The 11,626-nt window shown below is 39.4% G+C and overlaps 1 protein-coding gene across 1 annotated transcript; it reads left to right on the top strand.

Annotated features, from left to right (window-relative positions):
• The first annotated feature begins 761 nt into the window (after positions 1-761).
• Positions 762-4,169, top strand: LOC103479176 (transcription factor jun-D-like). Its single transcript, XM_008433470.2, has one exon. The coding sequence runs from the start codon at positions 2,696-2,698 to the stop codon at positions 3,590-3,592; it is 897 nt and encodes a 298-aa protein (XP_008431692.1). The 5' UTR covers positions 762-2,695; the 3' UTR covers positions 3,593-4,169.
• The last annotated feature ends 7,457 nt before the right edge of the window (positions 4,170-11,626 follow it).

Below are 11,626 nucleotides of genomic sequence, written 5' to 3'. Positions count from 1 at the left end.
ATCTTGTTAAAACGTGACCGGTATCTTGTTAAAACGTGATACTTATCTTGTATAAACATGATAATTTTATGTCCAGAAAGTGAGGGTCGCTTCTTCAACCTGACGTTTTACGAGTGTAAATAAGTAATTAATTATGGAAATAATATTTAACATGTAAATGTTAAGAAATAATCTGTTCTGCTTTAAAAACAAACATACATCGACACTTCAAATCTGGAGTAGATTATTCTATGCCAATGGCAGAATATTTCAAACCTAGTTTAGTGATTTGTGAAACCTTTATCTGAATTGTGAAACTTCAGTAATGAGAGATTTAAAAACCTTTTTGCATCTGGAATAAATTAGAAATGAACTATCACATTTACAATATTTGCTATTATTTTATTTTATTTTTCTTTCATTTTTTTTGTCCTAAAACTTTTCTGCCTTTCTGTTATGCTGTTTTGGCTTACAGGGATGCATCAGTTGGGATAATAATGCCAACTACTTTTCAGATTCAGATTTGTTGTGATGCAACATAGCATCTGAGATGAATAATCTATTCTAGGTCGGAAGGAGGAGTTAGAGGAAATTGATTTTTTCACAGATTATCTGTTTCATGGCAAACTGTCATGACATGGTGACAGCTTTAATAAATATGAAAAAACATATTTTTTATTAAAGTTATATTCTGCAGCTTGAACAAAATGTAACAACATAGCATTTTTTCAGAAGTCTGGATTGCTTCATTGCCTGTGACTGTTGGGGAGAGACATTTCAATAAACCAACACTAAATAAAAAAAAATTTAAGCAACCTGTTTGTTGTATTTTATGTGGACTGTTTAATGTAAAATTTACTAGCAGTGAATATTGTGCTAGTATCAAACCAAAGAAAGCAAGGCAGTTGCAAGCCTTTAAAATTGTGCCTATTTGTTCATATTGTCCATATTTTCTAAGAATCCTTGTCATTGTAGAACGAGATTAGTTGAAACTGACAGTGTGAGGGACCAGATTCAAATGAGGACAAAAAAGTGTTCAAAGTAGAAAAAGTTTCAGTTTAATTCTTCTAAAAAATAGTTAAAGCTTCAAGATTTAATGCAAGAATAAGTCAAAGGATAAATAACAAATTTGGGCCCAAATTAACTGAGGTCAACTGAACTCTAACTGAACACAAACAAAACTGACCTAAAAACTGCTCAACCCTTTTGCGTGCGAGGACTATGGCAAATGATACAAGTTTTACGTGTGTGGACCCCATTTCTACATACAAGGGTTAAATAGGGGTGGAGTAACCTAAATCTACCACATGAGGAAGGCATAACATAATAAAATAAACAAATACAAAAATTAACTAAAGCATCCTATGAAACAAAGCAAAATTAACTTTAACTTAGCACAAACAATAAGTGAATATTTAAGTGACAAAATTAACTAATTAAAATCAACTTGAAATAACAAAGTCTCCTCCCCTTCAGTCTTTTAAAAAAAACAAATGGTATGCTCCAGGTTTCCTACTCCAGGCGGTCTGTAGTTGCAGCACCTCAAACAAAAGAACAAGTGTGTGTAAACCACTCAGACAGACATTATCTAAAGTGTGCACCCATTAGAAAACATATATCTAAATGAAATATTTAACTTTAGCATACTATAACTAATATAGAGGGAAAAAAATACATACTAACACGATGTGGTGGTGGTAAGAGCATCCACCACAGACAGCATTTGGTGGAACAATTGATTTTCTTTTGCCAATATTTACCCACTTAATCTCTTTTATTTTATTTTCTGTTTGACATATGGATGTTTTTAAGTTGAATAGTTAAAACGGTTTTGTTTTCCTTTATGAAGCTACAAATCTTTATAAATAGCAAAACAATTGTGAAACACATTACCCTGCAGAGAGAAATCACACGGTGTTTGTGGCTCATGGCAGTGCAGTCGCCTTTCCACTGACTGCTTTCCTCATCTCGTAGTCAAAGTTTCCTTCCCCTTTTAGCTTCATACCCACTTGAAGTTTTAGAACCACCTCCATTTTGTTCTCTTTGGACTAATTTGTGCAAATGCTGAATGTGAGTACTTGGTGTTTCCAGAGGGAGCAAAAGGAGAGAAGGTTCTATAGGTGGTCTGGCACATTAAGTCCTGCTTTTTTAGTAAAAGACAACAAAAACAGATGACCAGTTTGTTTGTTTCTATTCTATTCTATTTTACTGTGTTAAGTTGAGTTAAAGGAACACTGTGAAGCCTGTTCTTTCTTTGCTAGGCCTTTGCCTCTTACACCTTCCCCGCCCAGTTCTCCTCTGGCCACCCTGCGTTTTTTTATGATATGACATCAAACCACAATGCATTGCACTGTTTGTCGTTTACCCAAGGTCTCCATGGCGATAAAAACCGGCTCGGCCCCCTTATTCAAATTGAACCGGAAACCAAGATCATTTTGGACCAATCTCTGCGCTCTGGGGTGACATAATGGAATTTTTAGGGTAGAGAAAGGTCTGGCGCTGCGCATAGCAGACGTGCCATCGGGAAAAGACAATGTCATAGGCGCGCAGAGGAGACACATCAGAACCCCTGAGGCGCACTACCTGAAGTTCTGGGCTGACAGAGAGACTAAGCACACAGAGGACACAGAGAAAGTGTTCGTATCTACTCCCCCCCTGTTCCCCCCACCCCTGTCTGTATTGAAACGACTCACAGCCTCTCATGTGAGGGTGTAGAATGGAAACAACTCTCTACCCGGTCCCCGTGGCGAACAGCATCAAGAGCACGATGATGAAGAGGGAGATCAGCCTGAACCAGGAGGACCAGAACTCAGAACTGAAACCGAACCTGCTCCGGGACACGGGTGGAATTATAAACTCGCAGGATTTGGGACTCCTAAAACTAGCCTCTCCGGACCTGGAGCGTCTCATTATCCAGTCTCACCCGAACTCTCAGTTCATGTTTCCGAAGTCGGCCAGTGAGGAGCAGGAATTCGCGGAAGGCTTTGTCAAGGCGCTTGAGGACCTTCACAAGCAGAACCAGCTGAGCGACGCAGGGTGCGTGTCCGTGGACCGGCTGGAGCTCCTCGGATCCCCCAGCACCGCCGGATCCACGGGGCTCCAGCCGTCGGACCTCCCCGTCTACACCACCTTGAACGGCTACGCCGCGGCTCCGCTGGGCGCCGCCGCCATTAACTACTCCACGGACACCATCCCCTTCCCGCCACCTCCAACCCACGCGGCCAGCGCGCAGCAGCAGGCGGCCGCCGCGGCGTCGTTGTCACGGCTCCAGCAGTCCGTCAGCGCGATGAAGGACGAGCCGCAGACAGTCCCGGACATGCAGAGCTGCGGGGACAGCCCTCCTCTGTCTCCCATCGACATGGACAACCAGGAGCGCATCAAGGCGGAGAGGAAAAAGCTGCGGAACCGGATAGCCGCCTCGAAGTGTCGCAAGAGGAAGCTGGAGAGGATCTCCCGGCTGGAGGAGAAGGTCAAAACCCTGAAGACGCAGAACACCGAGCTGGCCTCCACTGCCAGCGTGCTGAGGGAGCAAGTGGCCCAGCTGAAGCAGAAGGTGATGAGCCATGTCAGCAGCGGATGCCAGCTTTTACCAAACCAGGTGCAGGCATACTGACGCTCTCCTACGGGGAACTGGATGCTCTCCTATAATAACAATTTCCTGTAACTACGGATCTTAGCACAGACTTAAGGCGAGGTCGTTATTGCGCATGCTCATAGATCTTGACAAACCAAACGTGCACAGCGACCGACATGAACTATCACCTGGAAACGAAGCAGGTGCGGATCCCAGACTGCCTGGATTCAACAGGAACCGATTGTTTACCAAGCCGTGTAGCAGCCCACCTCTGTCCACTGCACCGGAGCGGAACAAACAGAGCCCAGGGTCTCACCAAGTGCTCTCATCTACAATGTAATAGAATATCTTACCTGTTTACAAGCACTTAATAACTATATTTTATTTACTGAAACATTTAGTCTTATTTCCACCTTCTTTACTTGGTAGAAAGAAGCCCTATCATGCGTCTTGTTGAATATGTTGTTAGTAATCATTGTATTGCTCACTGTAGGGTTTGCTGCTCAGCTCTTCAGTCGCCATACTTTTATGAATGTGTATGAACTGAGAACGTCTGTCTACATGTGTACTGGACCAGCGTCCTTCTGACATCTATTAAATTCACTACATTATTTAACCCCAAGCGTCGTGTGAGTCAGTAAGGGGTTGTTTACAGTTACGATGAATCACTTCTTGTTTTTGCTGCATGGGCCAAAAATGATCAGCTCTTTATTTAGGCCACGAAAAACCACCTTTTTCAGTTTATAAACGTAGAATAATTATGAAAATTTAAAATTCAACATTTTTATTGCAGTAATGGAGTCGGACTTATGTTTAAAGGAATTTATAAACCATTGTAGATGCGTAACATAAAAGGGTCTCTCGTATTTTTATGAAAGGTGCGACTATCCTACTTTCTATTAATTGAGAGACAAAAACTGTGTTGTACCAAACAACTCGACGCTAAGATTTAATTCAGTAAAAAATGGCTAACCTTTACAAATGACAAAAAGTGTCTATATCAAATGTGTCCGAATTTAACTTTGACCCCGAACCTGGTCAAGTTCAAGTAAATTTCAGTCTACAAAACAACTGCCCTCTGCTGGCTAAAATATTAACTGACAAATATTTTAAAGAATAAGAATACATTAAGACTTGAACTTTGTGATTTTCTTCTATTTTGTCATAAAAACAAAACAAAAAAGCATTTTGGCATGCGATTTTGGTTGGAGGATGTAGTTTAATAATGTCTTCGGTTTTTTCTTCTAACTCAACATTTACAATTTCAGAATTGGGGAAAAAATAACTGAAGCCTAAATTCCAAGTAAGAAAGTTGGAGACATAGAAATCCAACATGGCTGTCATGCATTTAAATCTCTGATAGCAGCAGGAAACAATTGGGGAAAATAGGACCACAATAATCAAAACAAGAACCATTTCTTACTAATAAGTTGTGTTTTACATGTGACAAGAGTTTGTTGTATAGTGCATGTCTGACCACAATCTTCCAAACCTTCAGGAGTTATGTCTTAAGAAACTAAGCTGGACATTTTAGGCCACAACACCAACAGAAACAACACTGGAAGTAACCTAAAGAAAATGGCGGTGGTATGAGCGACACTTTTCTTTGACTGAACTTGTTTTTTTTTTCCTTTTTTGTTTTTTTAAGATGCATAAAATTGCAAAGAGTTTTAAATATGAATAATTTTGGACACAAACACACATACATCAAATAAGTCAGAATTCATTCTCATGCAGATCTGAAAGGAAATCTGAATGTTACACAATCCTTTTTGAAAGGTTGTTTGTTCCAGTGCTTGTAGTTTCGTCTCCAACCCACATTTCTCAATTTTTACTGCAAAGCAGAGAACAAAAGAAATACTGCCACCTTTCTCAGCAAGAATGATGGTAGTTACACTGAATGAACTAACACCACATTTTAAGACAAAGATTTCTTTTAAAAAAACATAAAACCAGAGAATATTTAACTCTTTTAGGATGTATTTATTGGATTAGAACGTGAACTTGCAGAAACCCTGATTTTGCAATGCCAGCGTGTTCAACTCAAATGAACACCTTCTGATTATAATTTAAAGTTTTATATGTGTTCTTTTTCCCCAAATCTGCAAAATCTCCATGAAAAAACTAAGATCTTGTGAACAACAATACAACCAACAAAAACCTGCTTTTATTATGGTTTATTGATTCCTTACTTTAGTAAACCTGGTATTACAGAATTACATCACAATTCACACCACTATTATCTGACAGGAAGGATGTTTTTATTTACAGTTAGAAATTCTGCCATGGAGGATTGGAGGAGAACAGGACTGACTGTTTTTTTACTCTTCAGCAAAGTGAAAACTGTAGCAAAACACAATAAAAATAATAACTAATAATAATAAATCAGTAAACAAGTCAAACATGAACAAAAATTGTCAAAATCAATTTTTGATAAAGAAGTCAGAGTATTCAGGTAACCTGCAGCAGTGATTTCCCTGTCTGACAGCAGACAGGCTCAACCGAACATTTCTAACCAACAGTCAGGGAACTTGGATTCTAGATTTATTCAGAATACTTAAAAAAAAAAAAAAAAAAAAACTTTAAATCCTAAAAATGCTCTTTATTCAGTTGCTTTTACTCACACGCATCTTGTGCTACAAATCTAAGTTGTCTTAATAACAGAGTGTGGGGAAAAAAACAAAAACAAGTCATAGTTACAAAACTGATATCAAAAGCCAAACATACTCCTCACTAAAGCTACTTGAGCATGATAAGTTCTCACACTGGAATGTTTTAATGCTCTACTCTCCCCCCTCAAAAGGAATCATCCTACATGTTGTTCTGCTAACACCATACAAGCAGAAGTGCTGGAAAATTTCAGGCTACTGGATACGAGCAAACATCTCCTGAAAACATGCAGAATGTAATGCATAATCTTAAATACTATAAAAAAAATAAGTTAGATCATAAATAAAAAAATAAATAGTTAATGTGAAACACTTGGTGCATGCCTCAGCGATTTTGTGACTGCATGAGTTGGTTAGTAGTAAAAACAAGCGCAGACACATTCTTCACTGCATCGGCAGAAACCAAAGCAGACAACCTCAAAAATCTGTCTGCTTTGGTTTCTGCAGAAAACAAACAGACGGATCAGTTCTGATGGCATGCCAGACTACCTGGGGGGTTCTCATAGTCCATTTAGCCTCTTTGTCGATGTGTCCCTTCACCTCTTCATCAGAACCTCATCTTATTCCCACCTACTTCCAGCAAACAAACCATTTCATTTTCACTTGACCAATGTACGTCATTTTATGTCTCAATAAATAGGTGTTTAGAAGAATGGAAGGAAGATAAAAAATAGAGCTCTAATCATACATGTAGTCCAATTTAATTCAGTATAATTTTTGTAAGATTTTCAATGGAACCCAATTCCCATGGATTAGAATTTTTCCAACCGTTTGGACCACTTGTTTCTTATGAAACTTTTCTTTAGAAATGATTTATAGAAGTCATATCCCAGACTCGGTTTCTCTTTCTCGGTTTCTAACTATACAGCCAAAGATGTAAAAAAGATGAGGCAAAAGCAAATGAGATGGATTAGCAGAGCTTCCCAACAACTGATGGAGTAATCCAGGACATGTTACTGGGGAATATCGTCTCTGCTGCCTGGATACGGACCTGTTAGGATCTCATGACAGCCATGATACAGTCATACAGCAAACAAGTTTCAGGCAGAGGCTTCTTCAGATTTGATGCAAGCCCGACTGCTACTGGAGATCCTTTGTGCCTGCAGCATCACCTTCAACAACAACTCTTTGAAGATACTTGGATGATGAGTTGAGACATTTCATTTCCTTTTAGGATATACAAGTTGTTTTTTTAAATTGAATTAAATAAAAGTATTCCCTACAGCAGGACATAAAAAGTCCCTATTACTGGTTGTTAAAGTGGGTACAAGACGTACCCTTAGCCGAGAACAGATTGATGCATGATTGGTACAAAATGTTCTGTGATTCACGGAAGGAAACAACTAAAACTGCAGAAGAGTGGAATTGCGAAGGGAAGAATGACCAACACCCACTATATGCACTGAATAAGAGCTGTGAGGTGTCAAAGAGTTAAACATTAGAAACTTTTGACACCCATCTGGCATTTTAAAGTAGTAGAGTGAGTGTGAGCGATGAGAGTAAAACCAGTAAAATCAACAGTTCATACAAATAAACCAGTCAGAAGTGTGAAATCAACAACATGCAGCTCTGACTACAGCATAGGCAGGAATCCAACCACAGCCTCACAGTTTACAGGGATACTGTAGATATCTGAATTTTAAAATGCATATTAACATTTATAGATATTTATAACATTTTGAGTGGCCAGATACATTTGGTATTCTCCTACTGTGATATGACTTGTAGCCAATGCTCAACGAGTTTTATAAAAGCATTAAACATCCAGGTTATGCTGTTCTTTACCCGGGGTGCAACCAAATTGATCACTTTTCCCACCTCTAGTCCAACAGGCATCCTGTTCAATTCAACTGGAAACAAACATCTGTTAGAAGGGAAGATAGAAAACAAAAAAAATAATTATCTACTTGCATGAGTGTGCAAACCCTGAAATAACACTTTTGATTTAGTCCTCCTAACTTCATCATTATATAAATCATAATACATTTGATTTAATGTAAATAACATTCAGCTGTTCTTGAGATAAAATTTTTCCTGATGTTGTCTTTAGCTATAGCTCTGTAGAACAGATCAAAAGTACCAGTCAGAAGATGGTACGTGAAAATCCTCAGCATTACATTCAAATCATGGCACAATGAAAATAGATATCAATAAAATGGGGACAATAGCCATGTTCTGTTTACAGGACATTTCTCCAAAACCAATGAAGCTATGATGCTGAACTGAGTCAGTGAGGTTGCTAGTAGACTAACAGCAACACGGAAAGAGCTGCAGGAAAAAGTGCTGTGTGTGTTCTATATGTGATAATGAGCAGAAAAAGGAGCTGGGATGTCAGACTCCTGCACACATCCAGAACTTTCACTATCATCTGATAAAAGCCAAATGGATTTTCTGGGTCACAATGACGACAAGTTTCAATAAAAGAACATCATACCCACAATAAAACATGGTGGTGGCAGCATTATGCTCTGGGGTTGCTCATCTTCAGAGGAAGATGTTTTTTGTCACAGTGGGCGAGATCCAAATAAAACGCAGAAGTGTCTCCTAGAAAGCTGAAGTTGAAGGTGGATTTGATGTTTTAGCAACACTGAGAGTCTGAGGAAAATGTCTTCACCAGAGCCAAGAAATGAATCTGAAAAGGGTTGTGGAAAACATATTTCCTCACAAGTGGATATATTTGGAGAACTTTAATACATCTGAGTGGGTAAATATTACTAAAGCCTTGTAAACATGTAGCTGGGTCTTTATAAAATCAAATATCTCCGCCATACTGTTTAAAAAAATTATATTGTACACAAAACATTTCATCTACATCAGGGGTGTCCAAAGTCGGTCCTCGAGGGCCGGCATCCTGCATGTACAGTGGGGAAAATAAGTATTTAGTCAGTCACCAATTGTGCAAGTTCTCCCACTTAAAAAGATGAGAGGCCTGTAATTGACATCATAGGTAGACCTCAACTATGAGAGACAAAATGTGAAAAAAATTTTGAGAAAATCATTTTGTCTGACTTTTAAAGAATTTATTTGCAAATAATGGTGGAAAATAAGTATTTGGTCACCTACAAACGAGCAAGATTTCTGGCTGTCACAGACCTGTAACTTCTTTTTTAAGAGGCTCCTCTTTCCCCCACTCATTACCTGTATTAATGGCACCAGTTTGAAGTCGTTAACAGTATAAAAGACACCTGCCCACAACCTCAAACAGTCACACTCCAAACTCCACTATGGTGAAGACGAAAGAGCTGTCGGAGGACACCAGAAACCGAATTGTAGACCTGCACCAGGCTGGGAAGACTGAATCTGCAATAGGCAAGCAGCTTGGTGTGAAGAAATCTACTGTGGGAGCAATAATCAGAAAATGGAAGACCTACAAGACCACTACTAATCTCCCTCGATCTGGGGCTCCACGCAAGATCTCAGCCCATGGGGTCAGAATGATCACAAGAACGGTGAGGAAAAATCCCAGAACCACAAGGGGGAATCTAGCAAATGACCTGCAGAAAGCTGGGACCAATGTTACAAAGGCTACCATCAGCAACACACTACGACGCCAGGGACTCAGATCTTGCAGTGCCAGACGTGTCCCCCTGCTTAAGCCAGTCCATATCCAGGCACGTCTGAAGTTTGCTAGAGAGCATTTGGATGTTCCAGAAGAGTATTGGGAGAATGTCATATGGTCAGATGAAACCAAAGTAGAACTATTTGGTAAAAACACAACTCGTCGTGTTTGGAGGAAAGTGAATGCAGAGTTGCATCCAAAGAACACCATACCAACTGTGAAGCATGGGGGTGGCAACATCATGCTTTGGGGCTGTTTCTCTTCAAAGGTACCAGGACGACTGATCCGTGTACATAAAAGAATGAATGGGGCCATGTATTGTGAGATTTTGGGTGCAAACCTCCTTCCATCAGCAAGGGCAATGAAGATGAAACGTGGCTGGGTCTTTCAGCATGACAATGATCCCAAGCATACTGCCAGGGCAACAAAGGAGTGGCTTCGTAAGAAACATTTCAAAGTCCTGGAGTGGCCTAGCCAGTCTCCCGATCTCAACCCCATCGAAAACCTTTGGAGGGAGTTGAAAGTCCGTGTTGCCTGCCGACAGCCCCAAAACATCACTGCTCTAGAGGAGATCTGCATGGAGGAATGGGCCAACATACCAGCAACAGTGTGTGCCAACCTTGTGAAGACTTACAGAAAACGTTTGACCTCTGTCATTGTTGTATATCCTTTGTTGCCAAAGTATTGAGATGAACTTTTGTTATTGACCAAATACTTATTTTCCACCATTATTTGCAAATAAATTCTTTAAAAGTCAGACAAAATGATTTTCTCAAATTTTTTTTCACATTTTGTCTCTCATAGTTGAGGTCTACCTATGATGTCAATTACAGGCCTCTCTCATCTTTTTAAGTGGGAGAACTTGCACAATTGGTGACTGACTAAATACTTATTTTCCCCACTGTAGTAGTTCTCTCCCTGGTTTTACACACCTGCATCAAATGATGGCTCATTAGAAGGCCTAAGGAGAACATTGACGGCTGTTACTCCCACTAAAACTACTACTAGAACTAAAACATGCAGGTTGCCGGCCCTCGAGGACCGACTTTGGACACCCCTGATCTACATGGACCCAAACAGAGCCATCTGTGAGTTTTGGTTTTAAACATGCCAAACCCAGACGTTGTAGCATTGCGCTACACTGTCCCCCATCTCAGCCAATAAGGTTGCTTCAAAACAACCACAGCCTCCTATTAAGAAGAAAACATGGTGCCAGGAGCCTAGACATAATATAAGAATAGACGCCTCATTGATTGCTCTTGCCTATTGTAGCTGACGAGATTTAGGGCGGCCATCTTGGAGCGGTCGACGGCTCCACTATGCGTTATACGTTTGGCAGGCACAATGACGTATCAGCGCATCTAATCGATGACGCTTTTTTGTTACTGGAAACCTTATACAAACAGCTATCAAAGCTAGATTTATAAACAATTGTATTTTTTAAAGTATTTTTTATTCATATTTATACATAGTTCAGCATTTTTAAATATGCATAGTGGGGAAAATGGAATAGGAATGGAATATTCTGATATTGATGTATGATAAGCATTTTACAAAGCACACAGCTGTTCATAATTTAAATTATTTAGTAATAATACATATTTATATAAATATACAAATACATGATTAATGACAAATAATTAATACTGAATAATATCTAATAGTAATATATACATACATGCATACATACATACATAAACATGTATAGCCTAATATATACTATTCGTCAGCTGTTTTCCAGCCAACAAGAGTTCTAGCTTCAGAGGAATTCAGCAGCTGAGATTGAGTCCAAAATCCAATGCGAGATTCATCCGTGCTGTGCAGTGAATCAATCTCTCTTTAAAG

This window comes from Poecilia reticulata, linkage group LG17, assembly GCF_000633615.1.
Source record: "Poecilia reticulata strain Guanapo linkage group LG17, Guppy_female_1.0+MT, whole genome shotgun sequence".
NCBI lineage: Eukaryota > Metazoa > Chordata > Actinopteri > Cyprinodontiformes > Poeciliidae > Poecilia > Poecilia reticulata.
The sequence above is the reverse complement of the archived record's forward strand: the minus strand, read 5'-3'. Positions and strand labels throughout refer to the sequence as shown.

What these genes read in the sequence shown, in the direction of transcription:
- LOC103479176 (XM_008433470.2), top strand. Translation starts at nt 2,696, where the DNA reads ATGGAAACAACTCTCTACCCGGTCCCCGTGGCGAACAGCATCAAGAGC.